This window comes from Loxodonta africana, chromosome 18, assembly GCF_030014295.1.
Source record: "Loxodonta africana isolate mLoxAfr1 chromosome 18, mLoxAfr1.hap2, whole genome shotgun sequence".
Lineage (NCBI taxonomy): Eukaryota > Metazoa > Chordata > Mammalia > Proboscidea > Elephantidae > Loxodonta > Loxodonta africana.
The window spans coordinates 39375635-39402103 of record NC_087359.1 but is presented as its reverse complement, the minus strand read 5'-3'; the positions used below and the strand labels follow the sequence as shown (position 1 = coordinate 39402103).

The window sequence follows — 26469 nt, the reverse complement described above, 5'->3', positions numbered from 1 at the left end:
ATTAATAATATGTGTAAAAATAAAAGTCTTTTGATTTACAAAATGCTTTCCCACTTGATCCATTTCTTCCTCCACGCCCTCAGTAAGAATTGAAAATCATTCACTTTCCTTCATTACACATGAATCAACTAAAATAATTAAAAGAGGGCATTAGCTGGGATGGCATGTTTAAGGAATTTAAACCCATTTCCACAGCACTGGGGTTTGTGAAGATTCCCCTCTACAGGTGGGCAAGTGTCTCCAATCTAAGACAACTATCAAATGATAAAAGTGCTGTGCAACATCAAGCTGCTTAACTGGTGTCACCCAAATCGGAGACAAGAGCTCACCAAAAGCTTCTGGTAAGGCTTAGGTGGACGATAAGCTTAACAAAGGCAGCACAGGCATCGCTGCCAGCTCAAGCCACGACGCACAGTCACTCAAACACCTTTAAGAGTCAGGTTAGTTTTTGGGTCTTAAGGCCCACTTTGCTCTGCTAAGCTGCAGGGGATATCCAGCAATGAACAAGCAGCTGATAAAAACCTCACCTGTCTCTTTAAAACAAGATGTTTTCCTTTCCAATACTTGAGCATCTGAAGGGCTTGCAGAGTACTGACAATGTCCACAGGATTCACAGCTGTCTCCTGGCTTATTTCTGAAACAGAAGAGCTACTAAGAACCTGGCCCAGGCACAAATCCCCTTACGGAGGCCTTTTTTCCCCTTGAGGAAACCCAAATGGACTCCAAATAGTTCAACTCTTTGGTACTCAACCCCATGTTCAGAAAAAGTTCATAAAGCATTCATCTGACTATTCCAAATAATATAAAACAGAGATATTACAATAAGAAACCACACTTGATACTTTAGAAATCAAGGCCAAAAGGAGAACCAAGTTCTTCTGCCCTTCCATAAATATGCAGGGATGTCTTAGAAGCTCCTCCATGTACCATAAAGACTTGGCTTTTGAAAGAATTTAACTGTTAGCAATCTCAGATCTTAGAAATCAAATCACATTCCCAGGGGCCAAATGTTCTAGAATCCTAAATACTTTTCATGAGGGTCTCTGCAGTGGCCCGTACTCAGCGAGCTTTCCATTCTCACGTCCAGATGAAACACAGAATGGGACGGTATCCTTGCAGGTTACACAGCATGAACATGGGCCCAAGTGGAAAAGTTAGAATACCCAGTGGAGTTAACATTTTAGATAACAATCATTCTAAAAAGTCAAAAACTAAGCCTTGAAAAAAAAACCACACACACACACACAGAAAAAACTAACCTTTGATAGAAATCTCTTTGCCTTGAAAATTATGCAGGTAACGGAGAAGCACTTCTTTCCAGTAACTGCGGTAGCTTATGAGCCCCAGATCTGAGAGGGGACGTTCTGGGGAGCCAACCTTTTCTTCCACTTTGGAAAGCAAATAACCTGCGAAGAAAGAAAGACAGTTTTTCTTACAACACTGTATCTTATCATCATAGCAAAGCCCAATGAACCACCATGGGAGAAGTTTTAAAAAGTACAGTCCACTTTGCAGTGTCAATTATGGTTCAGCCATTCAACAGAACCTGTGTGGCTGTTCAGTACAGCGTGCTGCCTTTCTGTAACCAAAACGGGAAGAACGCATATTTGCGTTTACTTATAACAGGCAGTAAACACTGGAAGGCTTCACTAGAAACTTTAATAACAGTGATATCTATAGGTGTGTAGTGGAAACAAGGCAGATCAAACAGAGAGCTTTTTACGTTGTTCAAATCTTTGAACTTAAAAAATAGATATCTCAGTACCACCTATGAAGTAGAGGGAAAACAAAACCCAAATCTGATGAAGCCTCTAGATTTAACATCTAAACATGTAACACTGAATTTATCAAAAACACCATGGAGTTGCGGTCAGCAAATTCATACTCTAGGGACTCTACAGGACAACTAATCTGCTTTCTTCAATGAACAGCAGGGACAAGAGTAGAAATGCTTAGATTAAAATTATAAGCCACATCAACAAATCCAAATATATCAACCCTATCTAGATCTGATTAAAAAATACACACAAAACGAGAAATCCAGGGGCATCTGAGTATTACTATTTTATATTAAAGAATATTTGGGAGGGATATTAGGTATAATTGACCTTATCTCTTAAAGACGCCAAAATAATTGAGGGTGGGAATATAAGTAAGAAAAAAAAGATTGGCTATAAAATGGTAATTGCTGAAACTGGGTGATGATTATTTTACTTCTGAACATGTTTGAAAATTTCCACAAGATCAAGGCTTTAAAAAGGATATATTACCTATTCAAAGATATAGTCCTCCCTCAGTAGATTATGCCACCTCCTGATCCATCTCTTCCCAAGTGGCTTAAAGTGAATAAAGGCATAGAAGGCTAATTATAAGAATTCTAATTTCAACTAAAAAATGTCATCCGATAATGGACAGTGGACAATACCTGTTATGCAAAACCCGTATGAGGTGTACGGATCGCCTCTACAGAAGTCCTTACTGAAGGAAATCCCTAACCTCCAGCAACAGATTTTAGGCTTTATGCATGTATGTATGTAAGCCTCCAACTAGGATAATCCTAAAGACTTACTTCACCATCCTCTTTATCTCCTAATTAGGTACTGACTCAGGGACCCGTATCCATCTGGTGTTCTCTGCATACCAGGCAGATTGTTGATATGCAGGCTTTCGCTGCTTGCTAATTAACTCAATATCGGTGTACTTCTACTATATGCCAGGGATGGTAGAGACCAGAGGACAAAGACAAACAATATTCACATGGTCCCTGCCTTACGAAAGGGCTTAGCAGTTTCACTTACTGAAATCAATGAGCATCTTGCCATAGCCCTGCCTCATGTACTGAGGCATGGTAAGAATACAGGACACGTTGTAGTTGAGGAATGAATTCTTTTCCTAAAATCAAGAGCAAACAGACGAGCAGGTCATACGGTGCCAGCACTCCTACAGATACAAAACAAAGCTGCCTGCAAAAGACCTGGCTAACCACTTCTGGGAAGTTGCTGTAAGGCTCACAGCTGTTCCGACTACATCCTTTCTGATGGCGTAAGCCATTAATCCCAGTGCTTCCCTATCTCTAGGACCACAAGTATCATTTTAAGGGGGCTGACTGTGGGTTTTAATAGTCATGGAGCAGGGCAAGAAAAGTTCAGACTGCTGAGTTAGTCTACAGCAGCCCTCTTTAAAAGGCGGCTGCCTGATGGAGCAGAAAGGAGCCCAAACAATAAGTCCTGTAGAAAGACCGGAAAGCTCTTCCAGCCATTTTGGAAGGGGATCAAAATGCAAATAAAATCTGGGAGTGGCTGGGGGAAAATGAGCCACGGCTGCTAATGGGTATGGGATTTGTTTTCAGGTTAATGAATATGTTCCAAAATTGTCTGTTAATAGTTTTATAAATCTGTGAATATAGTGTATCATTGAATTATATAAATGGGTGAATTGTAACAGTATATGGACTATGTATCAATAAAGTTATTAAAAAAAAAAGCATAAGCAAAGCAAAATATAGCCTTCAGTCTTAAAGGACTATGCTAGAAGGAGCCCAACTAAAGAACCAGGCAAAAGGAATATATTCCTGGTTTTAAGCTAATATCACAGAGGGCAAAGCCAGGAGAGCTGGCTTAACTACAGGATGTGGGCTTGCTGGTTAGTAGGCAGGGGCCTGGCCAGTAATTAATAGGCAAGTCCAGCCCACAAGCCCAGAAATGAATAATCAGAAGCTTTTAATAAAGAATTGCACGTTTTCATTAAACGATCTTTGATAGGTGGGTTTGCTTTTCTTCCCCAAGAGAAGGCAATGATGAAGCACTGTCGTCACTGCCCAGGGGAACCCCCTCTTGCTGTCAGTGATTTATCAATTCCCACAGGCCAACATCAATCACCCTGCTCTGGCCATTAGCTTCTTCATCTCCAGATCCTGCTGACCTTGGAAAAATATCCAATCAGGTGACAGCCAGTGTTGTCTGCTTCTGTCATAACATAGAACAGGAAGGGCTCCACATCATAATATAATGTCTTGTGGTCCAGAAAAAGCTTGGCCAACAGGCATAGGTTTTGGCAGTAGATCTAGAAGCAGAGAAAGAGTTCATGTGTGGGTCAGTGATTTCTAAGCTTATCAGATAAAGGCCTAAAATTAAAGATCATACCACTATTGTTAGTGAAACAGAAATTATGTATTTTGGCCAGTAGAAGAGTTTTCTCTTCTTTACAAGGCATGACGCAGACAAAACACACTCCTGACACCTATGAGTGCAGAGCATTACCACCCTGCTCTCCTCTGTCACCACTTTCTCTACCTTGTTTTTCTTGCCATCCACTTCAAACACGGAAATCGAGCCTTTGCGATATATCTCGTCACCAGGTGGGTGTTTCCATACGCACTTGGCCTATAAGAGAAGGAAACTCACATCAGACAAAGAAATCCAACAAGACTGCTGTTCAGTAGGTAAAAGGAAATCACAGGTGAAATGCGGTTAACTGAACATCAGGACAGTTAACCATACTTCAGAATACAGAGCAAGGCAAAGCAGAGATTCTTCCAGTAAACAAATAAAGCCTCTGAAGTTACTGCAATATACTTATGACATTTTCACAGAAGTTTGGAACAAGTTTTCTGAATTGTATTCTGGCATTGCTTTAACCCAGGAGATTAAAATCATCCACTACATAAAAGCCAGATAAGTAAAAATACCCTTGCTTATTATAAAATGTCTTACACCAACAGGAAATTCTTAAGCAGCTTACTTCCAGCAGCTTAGAGTTGCTAAGTACTTTACCCTCACCTTTACCAGTAACTTCTCATTACCACCTAACCACTATGGACTTCTTTTTTCAGATTAGAAAATAGACTCATAATGATAAGAACTGCTTCCCTTCTTCCCCCAAAATCTGCTCTTTTGTGGCTTAAAAAAAAAAAAAGGGTATGGCAGCCTGACTGAACAGCAGGGAAGCTGGGGGGCACTTGGCCACAAGAGGGCACAAGGTGCCCCTTTCCTCAACCTCAACTGCTGACCACTTAAATGCAGCCAGTCAACCATTACTGTAAATAGGTGAATTCTTGAAAGCTTTTATACAAATATATTTCAAAATATCACTTAAAATACATATGCATATGGGGCATTTTCTATCAAACAACTATTGCAACTTTTTGTCAATTCAAGACTCATGCTCTACTTTGTTACATGTAAATCCAAATATTTATTAACTGGAATTGCTTCAAAAAAAGCTCCACCTATAGGTTGTTCCTATCTCTACCCCTTTAGTCGTGTTGGCCTTTCCCAACAATAACCGAAGCTATGTAACAATTATGTTTAGAAACAGAAGCCAAGCCAAAGAAACTCCATTTCAGTGACTACATCTGAAGCAATGGGAACCACAAGAGACAGGGATTCAAACAGATTTGTAGTTCCTTAAATTCAATTTTTATTACGTGTATAAACACAATTAAAAAAAAAAACAAAAACTTTCTGCCCATCAAGTCGATTCCGACTCACAGCAACCCTACAGGAGAGAGAACCGCCCTGTAGGGTTTCCAAGGAGCACCTGGTGGATTCGAACTGCTGACCTTTTGGTTAGCAACCATAGCTCTTAACCACTATGCCACCAGGGTTTCAATAAACACAGCAGATCCTCAAACATTCAGAACGTTTATCTGGTCTTTGGATCATCTAGACTCTATTTTTCTCCCCTACTACTACTTCTTGCCCTTTGTAGCCATCTCATTGGTTAGTGTTATTGAATCAACAGAAAAAAAGGGGAAGAAAAAGGCATAAATGGTAAGCAGTTCACATCAACAAAAGTACTGGTCTTACTTTCACATTGCAAAACAAGTTAATCTCCACAGTCTGTGTCTGTGTTCAGTTGTTCCTGACACCATTATTCCCATGCTGCTTGCTGCTGTGTCTCCCCTCTACCAGTATGCCGGAGTCTGAGCCACAAAGCTACCAACAGCGTACTCCAGAGTTGAGAATACAAAAAAGCTGTTATCACCAAACTGGGACAAAGACTATAATGAGAGAACTCACAGGAAACCTGTGTCGCAAACACTCAGCACCCCCCTTACTCTTCCTCATCCCCCCCTCCATGGCAGAAATTCTCTTTAAGGAAAAGGTGAATGGCTTAAAGCCTTAAAACATCGAGTAAACACACCTGTCAATCCCAGTTTAATAGGAAGAATGTTCAGAAACTAGAAAGCGCTGAACAACTCGAGAGAAGGAGTATGCCCATCGCTGATGTTGAAGGCACCAGAGGACCCGGTTTGTTAATTCCATAATTTGTCACAGCCTGATCCTTAAATGAGTATTCATTCAATACACATTTACTGGACATCTCTTGCCCAGGCTAGTTGCTAGGGATACAAAGGTAAGCATGTTGTCCCTGCCCCGTGAAATGAAATCTTATTTATTTTCATCTAGTTTGGGACACAAAGACTACAGGCAGAGATAAATTTATATCCAGAAGAATTGGAGGAAAGTAGGGAGCAACGAAGAAAAAAAAACCAGGATGTACATAACAGGCTGTGGCTAAGGGACACTGGCCACTGTGGGTGCACCCAGCACCAGCCATGCCACAGGCTGTATACCCCCACCTGCAATATGACTCTTGATTTCCTACACCTTTGTCCCACTACTGTGGACCACCGAGAGTTGCCTGGATAGATGTCAGCTCTAGGGCAAACCTTGAGATCCTTTCGCTTGTCACCGTCATAGCACTGCAGAGGAACAGAGACAACTTACCATGTGTCGGCGAAGAATTGTTTGGCTTTTCATGTATTTTAAACAGAATTCACACATGTAGAGACGTCCCAGTCGTGCATATTCTTCAGGATATGGAGAATGGTACCAAGTGTCAAGCTCATAGCGGCCAAAAGCAATTGTTTTAATCATGTTGCTCCCCTCTGTGATCTGGCCTTGAAGCCTTAACTTCTCCTATTGACAAAAAGAAATCAAAAGTTAACAGAGAATTAGTATTATCTTTGTTTTTTAAAAGTCTGTACTAAGCTCTTGGGTGTGACACTATGCTAGGCTATGAAAGTATCAAATTTGGCATCTACCCAGGACAAACCCGGACTAAAACAAGCTCCGTGGGCACAGATACTCTTGCAGGCTTATAAAAACATATTATCTACACTCTGTCCAGGGCAAATATCTCAACATAGATTGGCTTCTCTGCTTCCTACCACACTCTGGGCCTCATCTCTCTAACATCAGAACGAAGTCCTTGGTGAAACCTCATTTTCATCGCCCGCAACCAGACTGAATTATGAAGGTAATCTGCCATAAATACAAATTTCCCACCCTTACAAAACATTCTAAAACTGAACAGAAGAGATTTCGGAATGTAATAATCTTTTTTTTAAAATCTACAGAAGCTTTTATAAAGCTGTGTGGATCTGTGTGATATGTATCTACAGTGGTCACTCTCCCATTTGGGTCCTTTAAAAAATATTTTTGAAATGTAGGTGACAATTCTGGAATCTAAACTCTAATAAAGCAGAAAATATTTCTGGCTATTCATCTCCACTCAGTGGCTAGAGGTTGGCTATAGAAATGGTTTCCAATCCTAACCAGGCAGAGAGCTGTGAAAGGCTAGCCTTGGGAATGTTCCAGAGAGGGACGGAGAAACCCAGCTGCCATAGCCTTTTGCTGGGTGGGCAGCCAAAGGGGGCATCAGTTTAACTCTTTTGGCTGCAAGTTTTCAAGTGTCTTTGAGGAGTTTAACGCAGTATTTGATATAATTAAAAAAAAAGAGAGGAGATGTATTTTACAAACTAGGTTTCCCTAAAACACATTATATCTGTTAAATCAGAGTAAGCTCAAATCACCAGAATTTTCTTAAAGCAAAGCTGTTAAAAAATTCTACTAAAGGCATCAAAACTCATTATAAAGAAGAATCAAAAAGAGAAAACTACCTCTACACATAAAATTTTAGCTGTGTAAAGATTAATTCTAAAATATCTAGCAACAGCCTTTCCCACTATCCCTTTTTAGGTTATTTTTACTGCTTTATGATAAATGTACTGAAGAGCTGTGAGGAACATGGAAAATAAGTTCCTGTTTGGGTAAGAAGGACAACAGAGATGGGTATCTCCGGGTCTAGAGGCTCTCAGAATTGCAAATCACCCAACTGAGACAAAGGACCACCTATTGTTCTATCTAGCCTTACCACCACAAACCAAACAGGTCCTTCCAGGAGTCTGGGTGGAGGGGAGGGAAAAACTTTATGGAATGAGGGAAGGGAGGCGGGTGATTAGCCTTAAAAATGGACAGCTGGGGGAGGGGAGATTCAAGCAGCAAGGTACACTTGTAATTCTCATTAGGCTGATTCCTAATCATTTTTCTTGGCAGTTCTAAGTGCCTTTCACAAGTGGTCCTCAGCTTGAAGGTTTTAGTACTCACCAAATCCTCTGAAGCCCGGGCTTGTGCTCTTCGGAAAAGATCCAAGTCGTACTCGCTTGTCAGGTTTTCCAAGAGAGGCTCCCGAGTATTCCCATAGGTCTGTCTGTGTTCCTAGGAAAACAATGAAAACGTCTAAGAACTTAACCTATTTCATTTCAATCCATGCCAACTAGAGGGCCGAGTATAATCATAAATTATTTATTTGGTGCCTACTACATTCCAGGTCTTATAGTTGGTGTTAGGGATTCAGCACAAGACAGGTTAATGCCAAAGACTCCCCACCAGAGTTAGTAAACCTGAAGCGGAAATGCTCCTATACCTCCTCTAAGGAGTTCCATTTCTCTACCTCTAAATGGGCGCCTCAAGGATCAGAACTCCACGCCTCCATTTCTTTATCTGAAAACATGTGTTATGGTACAAATAAATCAAGTACAACAAACCCAGAGGCGCTCCAAATTCTTAGAATCCTGCGCTCTGGAAGTAATATCAGTGGATACTCTTTGGTTTCAAAAAATGCACAACCGCTAACCCTTAAAGTCTGAGATTTTAGACTGAAAGGAAAATCTCCAGGTAGGGACAGCTGGCCCAGGTGGTCCCTGGTGAGCTCCTTCACTTAATTGCCGCAGCCACCATTACCCTGTCTACCAAAGGTATAAGGATCCTACTTTCAATCTCTAGTTCAAACACACAAGAAAACTGGGCTAGGTGCTTTAAAGAGGAAAAGGTCAGATAAAACTAGAGGCATAAAAATAACTCAGTTTTAAATATGTTTCAGATCTTACCATGACAGCCACTCCTAGTACCCTTTCTCAGGAAAGAGATTCCAGGAGGGAACCATCCCTTTTAAACCTCGGATTCTAGCCCTTCCCATTCTGTTCTAAACTCCACCTCCCATCCAGAGAATGGAAGATAATGGTTCTTAAGTGCAGTGGATGGCCCATTCCAGGAAGAACATTATGGACTCCACACACGTATTAGCATATGAAGAAACCATTCACCGGTACTTTTACCCCTATTAAAATGTCTCCTAGTTAATCTGGGCCCCAACATCAGATTTAAAAAGAGGTGTTATCTTTTTAAATTTGGACTGTCATCTAAAATTTAGGTTCTAAGTATTCGTTTATTCCATCTAGTTTCATAAAGGTTAAAAAAGAGAAGCTTTAAAAAAAAATCTGATGCAGTGTTTTTCATGGTTTTTACCAGGAAGGGTAGGTCCAAATAACCTACCCCACGTTACGGACAAGCAGAGGTTTGTAGGATAAAAATTGCAGAGGCTTTCACTTCAGACACTATAACTGTAAGCTTTTTGGCAAGTTACCTCTCTAAGCCCCAGTTCCCACCTACAGAACAGGTGAAACACCATCCATCACAGAGAGTTGTTACGAGAACTACAGTGTACTTGGCGCTACAAAACCACTGTGCCTATCACATAGGAATTCAATAAATGATATGATTATTGTATTATCACATACTACCCAACTTGTGAGTAACAACCAAACAGAACAGGTGCAATCACACAACCTTGTACCCTAGAGCCCACTACTACTCCCTACAGCCCATCTATGATGCCATAATACTCAAAGCCAACACAATCTGGTGTAGGTGTTTTAGCTACAAATTCACCCCACAATCCTAATATCCATCTCACACTGGCCTATCTAAATTTCTCAATAAGGTTATCGTTTTCAAAACGGTGGTGACTGTCGTAAATACATAATTTGGCATATTTTCATCCTAGTGAAGCCAAACTCTGGCTGTCTAAGTATTCACAAAGCATACATTTAATAATCTATTCTAATGACTAAATGAACAAATATTCCAATTTTTTGGTGAGTGGGAAGTATCAGGAAAGACTGGGAGAACATACCTCAACATGTTAACAGTGAAACATACGTATTAGTATGTTTATAACAAAATTAATCTCTAGCTAAGAAATTAAATTCTATTCTTTTTTTTTTTTAAACAATTTAAGCAAAAAGACAGAATTGGAAGCTGTATTAAGATCTTAATCATGCAACTAAGGTATTTACGTATATAAAAAAAACTGGAAGAATATATGCCAAAATGCTACCTGTGGTTATATATTTGGGTGGTGAGGTTAATATTTTCTTCTGTACACTTTTTTTAAAACTGTAGTATATTTTCCATTACAAACTTACACATTACTTTTATAACCAGAAAAGAAATAGTAAAATACAGCAAAAAAAATCTACTCTAGATTATCACCTAATTAACATTTTTTATCATGTAGGGATTCCATTTTTCCATTAAAAGAAGGGGACTACTGGTTGGCTTGAATATGTTTCTTATGCAGAGATGCCCATGTCACGGGATTTGTTTTAATGGGTAAATTCAACCCTTTACAATTATAGTGAGGTTTACAAACAATTAAAGGATCCAATTTTTTTTCTAATCCAAATTATTTGTATTTTATTTTCCAAAGACTTCTTGTTTCTACTCTCAATCCCCCAGTTTTGGGGGATTAGTGTTGTCAGCTGCCTTTTAAACTCTAAGTGCCCCAAAAGAGGGATCGCACTTACCAAATGACCAATCTGAAAGGCAGAAGCTTAGAAACCAAAGTGATCAAATGGGACAGTTTGTGTGAGTTCACAGTATTTTACTTTTACTCACCATGTATTTCTCTTTCTGTTCTTTACTCAGCCCAGAATTTCTTTTCTTCCTGAGTTCAGCCACCTTTTCCTTATATCGTAGTTGCCTCTCGGTTGGTGCCTAAAAACAAAAAGCTAGAAAACTGAATATGAAGTCAAGCTTCAAAATGAAAGCACATGTGTACACACACACATACCAAGAGGGGCAGGGGTGGAGAAAAATGAAAGTACAACTCAAGCTTTGTAGCCTCCAACCAAGAAAAAAACTTCAGTCAACACCAGGTATGTTAGAGCCAACAGCATGTTAAATTAAAAAATTTCAAATTGGGTTCCCGTATCACCCAGGCCACTACCCTTTTACTGTCAGTTAATATGGGTTCAAGAATACAAACTTATTTTGATATTAACCCAACGAGAACATAAATTAAGGATGGAAGTCTCCACCAAAGCGACAAAAATAAAATAAAGGTCATTTCAATTCAATAATCAATCACTCATTGAATGCGGTTTTCCAAGTACTGATCTCATCAGCAGTGACACAGAAATGAATAAAAACAGAAAACAGAACCTAAGATAATGATGAAAAGTACAGCTACTACTTATGGAGTGCTTATTACCTGCCAAGCACTGGGGATAGATATTTTATATACATAATTCAGCTGATTCCCTTTACTATCCTGCCAGGTGGTCTTATTAACCCCATTTTATTAACATGGAAATAAAGTTTAAAGATGTTGCCTGACCTGCCCAAAACCACACAGCTAGAGAAACAGAATCAGAGTATTCAAATCCAGAGTTGTTTGGCTCCAAAGCCCACACACTTGTCCTTTACGACCATGCTTCCTCTATTATCCACCCATAATCTAACCACAAAAACCGACTCCATATCATGAGCCGTGTATAATATCATTTAACAAAGACTCAACTAATATTCTTAGCAAACTGCAATGGGAATACACGAGGAAGAAATTCATTAATGACTGGAAAAGATTTGGGAAGAATTCCTAGAACAGGTGAGAGTCACACGATGCCTTTAAAAGAATAAATAAAGTCTCTTTTTGGCATAAGTAGAGAGTTCTAAGCAGAAAAACAGCAAGAGTAAAGACACAAGGCATTTAGGAAGGAACAAGAATTAGGTGTAACCAACACGCCAATAAATGTTCAGAGAGGCACAGGGAGGATGAGATAAAGTAGCATCCTGGAAACCATGAAAAGATTCAAGTAGAAGAGAAATGGCATAGTCAACAAGTGACAGACGCTAAGAAGTCCCTGGTAAGCCCAGAAACATGCCAAGAGAGAGGACGGTCTGAGGCCAGACTATAATGGGTTAAAAGGTGGATGCAAAATGAGGAAATAGAACAGCAAGTACAATCTTTGACATAATCAGGATTACATTATTATTAGTGGCAGTAGCAGCAAAATTCCTTCATTTCTGCAGTAGACAAGTGCTTGTATGAAAATTTACTATTTGAAAAGTAAACATGATTCTGAGTTTATGACTGCAAGACCAGTTATGTAGACATACCACAGGAAACAATAGGCAGGGATATACCTAAAGACAATGATGGGGCAAAGGAGATCCAAGACATGGATCTCAAACTGAATGGCCGGAGCTTTAACGAGGCCCGTACCTGGTGCCTGGTTGCATGCCTGTTGTTGTCATCTTGCCTGTGGGACAGCATCCTCTCTTCTATCTGCTTATCCCGGCTCTGTGCTCTCACCTGCAACCATCAACAACGTCAATAAATCCACCTGCTTCTAAGACTACATTTATTTAAAGCATAAGAACAGAACAATCCCTTGAATTTATGTTGCACCTTTACTTTCAAAGGGTTTCCACGTTTATTATCACAAGCTCTATATAAAAAGATAAGTTTTACATTCTCTGTTTTCTCAACCATTAACTGAGAATCAGAGAAGTGAAGTGATTACAGCCAAACGGTGCTAAAGCTAAGATTTTAAGTCTGATGACTCTGAGCCTGGACTCTTTCCACTGTACACTGGTTTAAGAACAGTGTGAGGAAGTACAGGAACAGAGTGACGAAGTGCAAAGAGAAGGTTAGAAAACCTGGGCTCAAGTCTACATGGACACTTAATTCTGTAGCTCTTAGACAAATCACATTAGCTCTCCAATAGTTTTTTGGTCACCTGGTAAGTAAGGACTCATATACTCAATTGCCTATCCAACTTCTTCACTTAAACACTGTGTAGTCAAAACAGACATTCCGCCACAAACCTTCCCCATGTCAATAAGTGGTAACACTATCTACGTAGTCAATCAAGTCAAACACTGGAATGCCCTCCCTGATTCTTCTCTCTCCCTCACACCTCACATCAAATCCATCAGTGAGTCTAGTAAGCTGCTCCTCCTGCAAAATTCATCCTGAATCCAACCGATTCTTAAATCTCCACTGACACAACCCTAGTCCAGGCCACTAACCACGCATGAACTTCTGAGCAGTCTTTCAACTAGCTTACCCTGTGTAAACGCTTGCCCTGTGTAAACGCTTACCCATACAGTCCATTCTTCACACACTAGCAACCAGTGATTTTTAAAAAGTGTTTATCAAATTATATTACACCTCTGATAAAGCCTTCCAAATGCTTTCCACTGCCAACAGAAAAAAAAAAAGAAAAATCAATCCTTCAAGGTCCTTCATGATCACTCAAGGCCCTTGCATTTGCCATTTCTTCTACTTAGATCTCTTCCCCTCAATTTTGACACAACTGCCTTTTGCCATCATCCACGTCCCAGGTCAAATGCCAACTCCCCAGGAAGGTCTTCCTCGACCATTCCAGCAAAAGCAGCACTACACCCCCTTCAACAAAGTCACTCTCTGTACTTCTCGTCTTTTTGCTCCTCACGACATTTACCACTATACGAAATTCCTATTTACTTATTAATTTATATAAGTTTTGCCTCCCCTACAAGAATTTAAGCTCCATAAAGGCAGTCTTTTTATTTTAGCCACTGGTTCCTCGGATAGATATTAACAATGTTTGGCACATGCAGCCACAGAAATATATGACTGAATAAAAATGGTACCATAACTGATCTCAAAGCTTTACTGAGAAACTATATGCAGGTTCTTTTAAAAGCTCTATAGAGCTTTTTATTAAATACGAGCAATTTGTCTAATCTTTCCCTTTAAGATTCTCAATTTAATATACCATCTTTCATAAATTCTCCTGATCCTCCAAGTACATGTTCCAGTAGTAAAGATGGATTATGTTGAGCCTGGCCTCCCTCATAAAGAAGAGGAGGAAATTTTCAGAACACAAATGCTTTCCTTTTTTCAGAATTTTCTTCCAAAATGGAAATTTTTCTGTTTTTTTAATAAATTGCTGAATTTATTGCTATAAACCAATGATTTTAAAAAGTTAGACCTTATGAAGAGTTTTATGTAAGACCACCTATAGTATCAGATCTTTGTTTTTAAAGACAAGTGGCAGGGGACAATTCTCAGGAACAAAGATTGCAGTTTTTTTCAGAGAAAGAGGTACCTAATGCTTTATAAGCCTGAGATGCAGAGGGTGGCAGCTGTTGCTGTTTTGACCTCTCTCAAAATGGACAGATACTGGGACAACCTACTACTTAGTCTTATACAGAGTAAAAGATACTGCCTTGCTTATATGAAAGATTTGAGATGAAAAAAAAAATCAGAGTAAGTGTTCTTGACCTTAAAATCCATGTAAGTATTGAAAGTACACTACCCTGCTGGAAGACTGAACACAACAAACAAGCTTTTCCCCCTGTGGTTTACTTGTAAGTAAAACGTCAAATTCCCGAATCAGGGAGAATTAACGTTAGCTGCTGTTGTTGTGTGCTGTCAAGTTCACTCCAACTCATAGCCACCCTATAAGACAGCGGAGAAGTGCCCCAGAGGATTTCCTAGACTGTAATCTTTATGGGAACAGATTGCCAGGTCTTTTCTACCGTGAAGCTGCTGGTGGATCTGAAAGGTTGACCTTTCGGTTAGCAGCTGTGCGCTTAATGACTGCGCCACCAGGGCTCCTTAATGTTAGCTAAAGAATCTGATTTTTCTCAGAATGGAACTGGCTCAGACAGATATAAACCTGACTCTGGCCTTATTCCCAAAATAACAACAACAAAAACACCACCACCACTTTGGTCTAACCAGGTTGGATAACCTGCCCAAATACTACCTAAGCAATCTATTTAATTACTTTTCGACTCCTGCCTCTCCATTATTTGTTCTTTGGTTCCATCCTTGACAGGGGCAGCAACCCAAACAGCAACATATAACATAAGATCTTAGGCTCTCCTCCTAATACTTTATCCCAAAAACCCAAAGACAATTTACGAACAATATTTTTTGGGAATGTCAAAGAATTAGGCAAGAGCAGGTGTGAGTGAAAATAACAAAGGGAAAAGCACTCAGCAGAAATGCGAAGAGAAAGAGGAAAAGAATTAAGAAAAATGTGTAACCAGCGAAATGACTTCACAGATTTAGAAGAACAGAGCTCAGCACATAAATACTGAGATCACATATTTATGCAACTTACACCTTAGTGGAAGAGGTCCCTAACAATCTTTGAAGTCAATTTTCAATGAAAATATCAGTGCACTAGAAGCTGATGTTCTGAATAATCTACAGATAATCTCCTTGTTGATTTCTTTCAAAGCACTTGTTACGTATTATAATTAATTTGTTTAACTGGTGTTTTTCGAGACGCAATTGTGTTTTATAATGCTTCTTTCACTAGAATATAAGAGTAAAGACCTTGCCCATTTTGTTCACCACTGTATCCCCAGTGTTTGGAAAAGTGCCTGGCACATGGTAAGCACTCAATAAGTATCTGTGGGGTAAACGAGAAGACTACGAACGAGTACCTTGCATTCGTCAGCTGAGAGGTTATGATAGAGCGGGCATCCTGAGATGGAGAAATGTCTCTCATGTTTTCCAGTAAGGTGTCCTGTTAAAGGAAGAAAAAAAATTAACCTCAAAATAGAAGAGGAAATAGTCTACAAAGTGGTATGTGTCTCTACAACAAACTTTTTTTTTTTCCTCTATCATTTTTATCAAATATGTATCTCATCACAGATTGAATACACCAAAGCGAAGTGCTGTTAGCGCTGTAACTTGCACACACTGTAAATTCCTTTCTTCCACAGGATGGATGTGGCAATCTTGGAACATACTTATGTATGTTCAATAAAAATGATATTCCTTCTGTACTAATGATGTATTCCTCAAATTCTAAAATGTCATAAAGCTGTATATTTATAAATAAGCACAGAATTATCAGCGGGAGCATTTTTTTTTGTTGCAATTACACTCTGCTGTGCTAAATTATTAATCAAGCCATATACACCAACAGGTGTACTTTTCTACTAGCAATGCTATCCAATCTGAATTTAACTCCTTTCAACAATCGATGAAACTTCTGAAAGAAGGAAATGGCCTCTTCTACCATAAAAATGAACGTATTTTGATAATTTTCAACCAGATTAAATATCCTGTCTTTTTTAGAAGGGGAACTTGTTTGTCTAAAGATCTGGGCTTCTTTTATTATCAAACTTTTAAACAGGTAATTGCACAAGGCCTTCTTAAGATGCGAAAAAGGGGGAACAACAGTGTTGTTGTCGTTAGTTGCCGCAGAGCCGATTCCAACTCATCGTGAACCCATGTCTGTCAGAATAGAGCTGTACTACACAAAGCTTCCCCGGCTATGGCCTTTTGGAAGCAGATTACCAGGTCTGTCTTCTGAGGCGCTTCTTGGGTGGGTTTGAACCACCAACCCTTCAGCTGGTAGTCGAGCACTTAACCATGTGCACCAGCCAAGGACTTAAGAATAGCAATATAGCAGCTCATTTTCTCTAAAATAGTTATCTCTTCATTTTTCTATTGTTCATGGAGTTTTTTGAAAGCACAAAGTGAACATCGTTTGCTTTTCATGTTTATCTCTTCAATCAAGAGGTTTATAAAACGTCTAAGATGGAGAGGGATGCTGAGAAGATGCTGATGAGATAAGATGGCTAAGCTGAACTGCAAGTCTACAAAAGCATTGTCTTTCTTTCATGGAAAGAAGGCATTTAATTCCGGGGAAAGGAGACACTGGAATTTAAAAATGTATACAACATGATTCATACAGTAAACTTTAATAAGGGCAAAAACCGTCTAAGTATTACAGAAAAAAATTAATATGAACACGCAGGCTGCCATTTCCTTGAGACTATTACTAAAAACGTAATTTTAGTAATCCATACACAAGAAACTACCTCCAGTGATCAAACACCATGTATAAAGTGCAGCGTCACTGCTGCAGCAAGCCTTACTTTTTAGGATACTGTGCATCCACACCTTTTCAGTAAATTACTCAAGCTAATTTTTTCGTAAGTACGTAATACTTCCATATCAAAATTTTTTAAATTAATGACATTGTTTGGCCTAAGATAAGGAGTGGAACAGGATCAAGAATAAACGTGGAAGCTCATGTTCACACTTTCCAAACTTTGCCGATACGTTAAAACCGAAAGTCAGAGTAAACGTTCCTCTGACGCAGCAGATTTCTCTTTACCCTGTGGCCTACCCAGTCAAGGGTACACACAACACAAACGGGCACCCATTCTGACCTAATCTCTCTCCACCCTGGTCACTGCCCCAGGCACACTGGCCCCCTAGTGTTTCCCAAACTTGTTAATCATTCGCCTGCCCCAGGCCCTTTGCACTTGCCCTTACTTCTACCCATAATGCTGACTCCCTACTCAAACGACTTACTCTCTTTCACTTCTCTCAGGTCTTTGCTCAAATGTCACCAAATGAGTGGCCTTCCCTGAAAATATGCAATATCCTACCCTCTCAGCACTCCCTGCTTTATTTCCCTCTGTTGCATTTATCTCTAGTTGATGTATCTGTATTAATTTACCTATCTGTTTCTCCTTTCCCAGCTGGACTATCAGCTCCAGGAGGGCAGGGAGTTTGACACGTTCACAGCTGCATTCCCAAAACTTAAAACAGAGCTTGGTACATAGCAAACATTCCCTAAGTATCTGCTGAAGGACTATACATTGCACATTAAATGAAAATAACAATTCTGGACGCATGGAGAGTAACTAGCAGACGCTATGCAGAGAAAGTTCCTTTCTCTGCTGCATGCCAAGTATATCTCCTTACCATCTTGAAGCATACTAGCCAGCTCTTATACTATTACATATCATATTGTCTTAATTTTTCATTATTTATCCCAAGTAAATTAATTTAGGCCTAAAACAATTATCTTCTTTGAGTGATGATTGCTAAGGAGCTCAGGGGAACTTTTGCTCTACATATGCATTTTGATAGGTTGAAATTATCTGAGAAACTGCTGCTCCGACCAGAAGATCCAAATAAATACAATACCAGGGAAAACATACTGCTGACCTGCAAAGCTTACTCTTTTCTTTCTGTATCTGGACTTGATGGCTATATTCAAAGGCTGAATTTGAATAGCAGCCCCAGCACTGAAAGGCCCATTATCTCCCAACTCTAGATACGAGTTTAAAGTCCAGCATTTGCCTCCTAAGCTTACTTAACAAGCACGGATGAGGTTCAAATCATAAGGAGAATTCCTAGACGATTCAGGAATTCTCACTTATCTAAGAAATATTTTATCTTGTTTATACTTCCTAAAGACACAAGACCTAAAACTACTCAAGTCAGGAAATGTCAGGGTCTCATCTGTACCCTATTAGTTTCATAGACTCTTCTTTTAAAAATAATTTTATTTTTGTTGTTGCTGAGGACATACGCAGCAGATCACACACCAATTCCAATTTCTACCTGTAAAATTCAGTGACATTCTGGTTTCATTGCCTCTTGATGAGAAATCTGGTTTTCTCATTTCTCTGAACAGCTACGGCCACGCAACCACGATTCTAGACTAGCTTATGCTCTATTAGCTTCCACGATTTGCCACACAATTGAGATATTTGGATATAACTGATCTTCCGCTGTTCTTGCTGGGAAAAGGAAAGAATTTTTCACTAGGAAAACCTTGCAGTAAATCAAATAGCTCATCGTAGTTTATTTCCTTACAACCAGATCGGCAGAGAGCTATCGTTATGGACACCAGACCAAGAAGGACTGCTTTTGTTCAAGTGGGCAACTCATCACGCTGAGCACATGACCACTTAAGTGTCTTAGAAGCTAGATCACAAAGCACAAAACCCTTCTGGATGAGCCCAATCTGAGAGGGAGAGAGAATCACAGAACACAGGAGTCACGGAGCTGGGGTACACTGACCTAGAGAGTTACAGCCTGGTGTAGGACACTTCATATTGAAATTGTAGCTTTCATGGAAGCGCCGGCGCTTGGGGCGATGAGAGAGATCGCTGCCTGAGTCCTTCAGGGACATGTCCTTGGCAATGCTCTCATCGTGAGACACGTTGGGGCTGGAGATGTCTATGTCAGATTCAGAAGAAGGGGCATTTCCAGTTGGAGTTCGAGGAGGAGATTCATCATGATCAGCTGTGTTTTTAGTTTCTAAAGCAAAAGCAATTGGTAAAACTCATGAGTGGAGTTCATTTATTTAAAGGTTTACTATTCCGAAGAGTTTATGGGCTTCCCAGATCCTGTTTCTATGATTTAACCAGGAACTTTTAGCTACTTCTCTGCTAGAAATTATGATTAAAACTAAATTTGGGGTTTACCTAATACAGTAAACCCTGCACAAGCCAGAACCTGTGTAAGTCAGAAGCCTGTCAGTAGGAAAATTGAAATATTTTCCACTAAAATGAGTGATAAAAAAGCAGTAAGGCTCCACCCTATGAAAGGCAGAAAACTTCTGAAACCCAGAAAAACAAGGCAGTCACGCTGAGTCCCGGCTCTTCCAGGTTTCACTGTACATTTCGATTACCTGTGTTCTCTCTAGCCCCCCCAATCATGGATAAACAAAACAGTATGGAAATAAATGTTTAAAATTAGCACCTTGCTCTCCTTCCAGAAGATGTACAGGCTAGATGATAAACAAAGATGGTTGTCACCTGGATGACTTGAAGAGGCTTGGTGGGAGAGTATGTACCTAACTTGGACTCTGAGTTACCAGGCTGGTAATCTAACAATGCTACGTTAAAATTCCAGACTCTAAGTCAGGGGCTGCAAAATCATATGTCTACAGGGGCTGCGCAAGTAACACAACACAAAGGAGTGAAGCAGAGTACGTAGGGACTGTGGCCAAACGGACAGCTCACTCTCCATCTGAGGGAGACAACTACTACTAAGCTCCAGTCAATTATCACTGTTGAAGAATAATCACCCAATGTTTCCAGAAGCTTGCCATTTCTTTAAAAAAGAAAACAAACAAGAAAGAAAAAACCAAGTAACTGATTTTTATGTGAAATGTTTATATTTTCAAATACTGACAACAACCTGGAAAAAAAAAATTTTAACACTGTGCAAGCAGACATAATCTAACCAACCAACTCTGCTGGCAGGCAGGTAGCAACTCAACACTCTGTAATCTCTGCTCTAAGGCCTCTGGTTTGGGCTGGTGAATTAGGATCTCAGTAAGTTAACAACCTCCATTATTAAAGGTCACTATTGCTCAGAAATGCAAAGATAAATGGACTGACAAGCATGGCTAAAGAGAATCCAGTTTAAGACCTCTTCATCCATGGTAGAGAGGGTCCCAGTTCCTTCTTCCTATTATAGGTCCAAGCTAATATAATATTCCAGTCACTCTGGACCTTAAGAATACTCCAGTACTAAACTGTCCTCACCAAAATATAAGAACGCAATCAAGCAAACAGAACTCACCTAGCTGAGTTCAAAGCCTGGTCAGTACTGCAGATCTATCTGTCGTCAACCCATGCCCTCCTTAAAAGGTAGTGACCAGATCCTCTGTAATGGGTCCAAATCATACCATACCCACTCACCTCTATCTGAAAAATCAACCACTTGCTCAGTTTCTGAGCCAGACGAACGAGTCTGCCGAAGGGGATACTTTTTCGGAGTCACCGGGGTGGGCTGCTGCTGACTACGGGTCACTCTCCTGGTAGAATAGGTGGGCTCCTCAGTGCCAAAAGACTGCAAATTTCGAACAGGGCTGGAATCTGATTCCAATTTTAAAAAAGATAATAATAAAACAATTAAAAAAAAGAAGGAAATCTGTTTTACTATCCATCCATACGATTTATAAGAATGTAGGTTTTCCTCCTCTTCATATTTCACAAAACCCAACAAACTCTTAAAGAATTTTTTTAAATAAAATGCAATCAGAAGAGCCCAGCTCAGATATAGAGACACTGTTAGTGTAGTATTAACAGATTACATTCTGCAATCAGGACTAAACTTGATTCAATTCCACTCCACTCTATCAGCTACCTGTGGCATCTCGGGCAAATTAATCTCTCTAAGCGTATTTCCTGATCTGCAAAATAGGAAAAAGCATAGTAACAAATTCCTCATAAGGCTGTTGTGAAGAATAATTAAGGTAACGTATGTAAAGCGTTTAAGTGCTCAGCATGGTCGCTGGTCCACAGAGAGCGGCTGGTTTATCAATATTGGCTGTGTCCTTTTTTCCTACCCTTACCCTAACCTACCATAAACAGACGGTCTACTACTGACAGTATAATAACACGCAAACATTTCCTTACTTTAGGACTTATTTTTTTCTCTCGATTACTGTCTCTGATGTGCCTCGGCAAAATCATAACAGTAAGAGTCGTACACAGGTATAGCAAAAATACAACTTTTTAAATTCTTTTGGATGGCAAAATCTATTCTGAAGCATTCAGCAGCCTTTACATTTTCAACCTGATAATGCTTAAAAAAAGGAAGTAAAAGAAATTCAAAGTTGAAACAAGTAAATTTTAAACACAATAATAATAAAAAAAAAAACCTAAGATTATCTGTTTATCTTGTTGATTTTCCAAAAAAGGAAACAAACTCAACTTTTGGGTGAAGAAGGTTAGCACACAGCAAGTCATCAGTCTGCACACTTCCAGGGGATGGGGTATGCGTTCATAATGTAGTCTAAGTTCTGTTTTAGAGAAGACTGCTATGAATAAGCTACGCTGTAAATGGTGTCCCCAGGAGCTGTGCAACTCCATGGTCATCAAGTACAGTAATTCAAAAGGCACATGGAAAAAAAAAAAAAAAAAACAAACCAGTTGGTACTGTGCAGATTCCAACTCACAGTAACCCTAATGGGACAGAGTAGAACTGCTCCATAGCGTCCAAGGCTGTAATCTTTACAGAAGCAGACTGCCACATCTTTCTCCCCTGGAGCAGCTGGTGGATTCAAACCGCTGACCTTTCAGTTAGCAGCTGAGTGTATAGCCACTGTACCACCAAGGCTCCTTAAGACACCCAGAGCTCAAGCATTTTCTAGCTGTTTCAGATGTCCAGGGCATGGCCAATGACACCTTTTAAGAACACTATGCTCCATCTTTTGCACATGACCTGATACTTGTACAGTTATTCTCCTTGTAGTTCACCAGATTCTGTCATCTGCACCAAGCCAAGAGACCAGTTGCCACATTATTAGAAAAATAGTGTGCTAACCAGTCAGTCAACTCTGAGGAGTGGTCAGGAAGCATGAAGCCTTTTACCTTGAGAACTCTGGCTCAGCCTGGCTGAGGAGCGGGTGATTCTGGCAGATCGTCGGGAAGTACCATCGCTCTCTGAACTGTCTGTGTGCTCAAGATCTGTAGAAAAATCGGAATCTTCGGTTCCATCTGAACTACTGCCTGCATTCCTCTGTAACACCATAGATCCAGACATTAGTACAGAAGCATTTACTCTGTGGGTCTGTATTAACACTGGAAATAAAATGTACCATGATGCTGAAAACATCAAGTTCAAACCTAAGAAAGGATTCCACAAACAGTTCCCTTCCCAGCCCAGAGCCAATTTCCCTTTATTTAGGACATTTATATGAACAACCTACAAGTAATGTGCCATTGTTAAGTAAATGAAAACAGACAGGTAACAGTGTAATATCACTAATCCTGAAACAAGTCCCTTTGGAGACCAGTACCACAAACTAGAAATAAAAATACCCAACTGAAAATGGTCTAGCTGACATAACCATGCACCTACAGAAAGCTCAAGGTAGTGAGAAAAATGTTGGTGCTGGGCCCCATTTCAGTTTAGAGTAGCTTTTATTCAAAGTCTCCATTGATAGCTATCACACTTTAAAAAACAATGTAAAACCAAAAAAACAAAATAGCATGGTCCACAGCACTGATCTCAAGAGAACTGAAGCACAAAGAGAAAAAGATACAAATTCCTTCTATGTCATCTAGCCTTGAAGTTTCTTTGCATGAATATCCAAAGTGCTGAAAAAGGCAGCTGGCAAATGAAGATTAGAAGGTATTCGAACATGGAGGTGATTTATCATCTTTTCAATTAATGATCATTTGTAAATTATTAGCATCCTCAGGTGTAATTAGCCATAAGAATAACTTTCATCAAATGAGTATTAACACTATACCCTTTATTAAACCAGAGAGAAAAGAATACTTCCTAAAAACAAAAAAAGCTTCAAACTACAAGTCCTGGATCCTTTATTAAAAACTCTGGGGGCCAGCTGTTTCAAATTCATAATTTTATAGATTGTGGGAAAAGAAATACTTTTTTTGCACAGATTTTTGGGAAGGAAAATCTTTTTGCACAGATCCTACAAATACTCTATAAGCAACACATTACTATTTCCACAGCAAACTATACAATCACACTAAATAGATACATAAAAACCATAAATAGCCTCAAGACAGTTTAGGGCAGGCTTTGTCACCAAACAAGTTACTAAAAAACTTGCTCTTTGTATTTGGGAATTGCAAAAAAGGGAACTGTGGACCTATTGCAAGGTACTGATACTATTCCTGCATTTGGTGAGCCTTAACATAAATACCACCTACAGCTCAGATCATTTTAGGAGACATCATGAACTATACATATTTATTTGAAAGCCTCTATAAAAATTCTTGCAAAAACAAGCAAGACTATCATCCAGCTTAAGGGTAATCAGATTGAACTCAGCCCAGAAGTGAACTGAGGCCATGGGAAAGTGTCACAGAGAATCAGTGGGACGAAGGTGGAGTCTTAATCAAGTCCAATTACCCGGATATTTGAGTTCCTGATCATCTCTGACCACTCCTCCCTGGCTTGATCCTGGAACTCTGCCCTTCTCTTTGGCAGCGTACTCCTCCATCTTTCTCCAGAGCAGACTTAACTGCTCCCTCACCTCCTTCCCACGTATTTCTCTAAACAGAGCAAGCACTAGATCCTTTTAGTTATTTATGTCTGTATTCCTTACCAGGGATCATGTCAAATTAATTTTTGAATCTCTAGCAACCAGCATGTAGAAAGCAGTCAATAAACAATTGCTGAATTAGATTTGTCGTGTACTTTTTTTTCCTGGTTCTGCCATTGCGGAGAGCTTTTGCGCACACCACTAGACTTTGTTTACTCAGATGTAAAAAGTGTGTGGGGAGGGGTTTCCTAGACCATCTTTTAAGTCCCTTACACCGAGCAAAGCGAATGATGAAAAATACGTCTTAGACTCAACAAGCTTGAGCGGTATTCCTTGGGAGCACGCCCTGGTTCCCTAAGACCCAGCGCTCAGCTTTGTTGTACCCACCTGGAAAAAAGTCCTCAAAAACCCCGCCTCTACACCAACAGTATCGCCACCCGGAAAGGAGGGGATTCGTGCCACCCAATAGAAATCCTGCTAAACCGCGCCCCCACGGGACAGATTGGCCCGACGCAGCCAATGAAGAGAGGAGGGATCGTTCCCTACAGCCAGTTGCAGCGCGGTAGGGCCGGTCCAGGCACCGCTCCCGCACGCGGGGAGGTGACCGTTGAGCCCTAACAGGCGGTGTCACCAGCCAATCAATATGCTCCCAGACGTTTCAGCGGCCAATTAACGATAAGAACGCCTCCGATCCAGCCAAGTAGAGGGCGGGAATAGTCGCAAGCACAGGCCGAGGCCAGGGTCGGGCCCACATTTTTCTGTCGGGTATGGCCAGAAGAGAGGTCCGCTGAGCTAAGTTCAAGGGAGCAGGAAGCTGGAACCCAACCACTGTGAGGCGTGGCCAACTGCGTCACGTTGCTCAATCAACTGGCCTTAGAAACCCGCCATCCCTCCCCTCCCGTTTCTCTCACCTTCCTTCGTGGCATTGCCGGCGGCTGCGGCCCGATGGTTCCGATTCGGGCAGCGGCGGCGGCAGCAGTAGGAACGGTAGCTCCGGCGGGCTCCGTGGCGGCCTCTGTAGCAGTCCCAATTCTGCGGACGATCCCAAGTGCCTCTTGCCTCACAGCGTCTAGAGTCTTCTGCGCAGGCGCCGCGGGCCGAGGCGCTTTTTCCTTCACTTCCGGCTGGGGTTCGCGTCACCTGACGTTTCGGGCCAAAGAGGGTGCTGGGAGGTGGGCGTGTTGCTGGCCTCTTTTGGTGAGGCTAGTGAGCGCCATTTTGGAGTTGGGCAGAAAGGGGCATAGCTGGTAGAAACTGGGGCCAGCCATTTTTGGTTAGGCTAATGGCGCCGTTTGTAGGCTTGGGTAGCCGTTCTTGTTTGGGCAGAAGCCTAAGAGTAGACGTTAACGGTTTTCATCTTTATCTTGGGCAAAGCTTTCCTTCCCAGTAGTTTTAATTTAATGGCGAAAAGGTAGGAAATCCCCAGAATCCATCAGGTTGTTGAAATTTAACCCCTTCGTTGCCTAATTGGCTAAGGGACGTTTCTGTTTATTATATAAACTCAAAGTTGGGAAGGGATATTTTGATAAAGAACTTTCTGTTTTAAGAGCTGTCCTGTGTGTCAAAGAGGTGGAAATGGGGGATTGTAAAAGGAATGAAAGGGTAGCCTCCATCATCAGGAAGTTTCCTGTCTAGTAAAGGAGACATTGTCCTTCCCCTTGGCGAACTGCAAGTTAAGTTAGTCGTTCATGTCGCGGGAGGAGACAAAACCGTTCTCCAGAAGCCGTGGCTCCAAAGAATTCCCAATTTAGCTCTGTGGTGAGCGCCCACCTCCTTCCTCCCCTATTTTTGGCTTGGAGAGCGCTGGGTGACCACGAGTGAAAATACGACGTGGATGTGAGGGTGCCGTACAAGAGTCGGAGAGGCATTGAACTCTGCGACCTCTAGAAATTCAGCTGCCTGAGCCAGGAGTTGGGGTAGGGTGGGAGTGGAAAGAATATTTTGGGGAAGCTGGATCTCAGAACGGCATGAGTATCTTAAATAATAATAATAGGGCCTACTTTGGAGAGGGCTAGGAAGGAGTTAGTCAAGGGTAAAAGGCTAGAGGAAGAGCATATGAAAAGGCTGGAAAGTGGAGAGCAGGCGTTGAAGATTGAATCTCTCTGGAGGAAAACCTTTGAGAGGACCAAGGCTTGGCCAAGAGCGACTGGGTGGAATCTGGGCTAGCTCAGTCATTAAGTTAGAACCCTGGACCCAAGTTTCAACCTGAGGCCGGGAAAGACGGAGATTTCCCCCAGGAGCAGAGCTAAAGAACAAAGCAACGGAAG

At 40.7% G+C, this 26469-nt stretch overlaps 2 protein-coding genes across 6 annotated transcripts in view; one reads left to right on the top strand and one right to left on the bottom strand.

Annotated features, from left to right (window-relative positions):
- The window catches only part of KAT7 (lysine acetyltransferase 7), a 27079-nt gene extending 1788 nt beyond the window's left edge, over positions 1-25291 (bottom strand). The window contains exons 1-14 of one of the 4 annotated variants that reach the window (XM_003414645.4): positions 25114-25290; positions 22557-22704; positions 20880-21056; positions 19249-19488; positions 15858-15940; positions 12634-12723; positions 11025-11123; positions 8394-8504; positions 6732-6923; positions 4293-4382; positions 3922-4062; positions 2799-2892; positions 1260-1406; positions 528-634 (exon numbers count right to left, since the gene is read on the bottom strand). In XM_003414645.4, coding sequence (XP_003414693.1) covers positions 528-634; positions 1260-1406; positions 2799-2892; positions 3922-4062; positions 4293-4382; positions 6732-6923; positions 8394-8504; positions 11025-11123; positions 12634-12723; positions 15858-15940; positions 19249-19488; positions 20880-21056; positions 22557-22704; positions 25114-25128 — 1734 coding nt within the window. In that variant the 5' untranslated portion in view covers positions 25129-25290. Of the gene's footprint in view, positions 1-527; positions 635-1259; positions 1407-2798; positions 2893-3921; positions 4063-4292; positions 4383-6731; positions 6924-8393; positions 8505-11024; positions 11124-12633; positions 12724-15857; positions 15941-19248; positions 19489-20879; positions 21057-22556; positions 22705-25113 lie in introns of all 4 variants that reach the window. The other 3 variants (XM_023553596.2, XM_003414646.4, XM_064271194.1) reach the window with 3 other exon arrangements.
- Positions 25255-26469, top strand: part of FAM117A (family with sequence similarity 117 member A) — a 70108-nt gene continuing 68893 nt past the window's right edge. For both annotated transcript variants that reach the window (XM_023553599.2, XM_023553600.2), the window contains exon 1: positions 25255-26469. The gene's annotated coding sequence lies outside the window, so the exon portion shown is untranslated.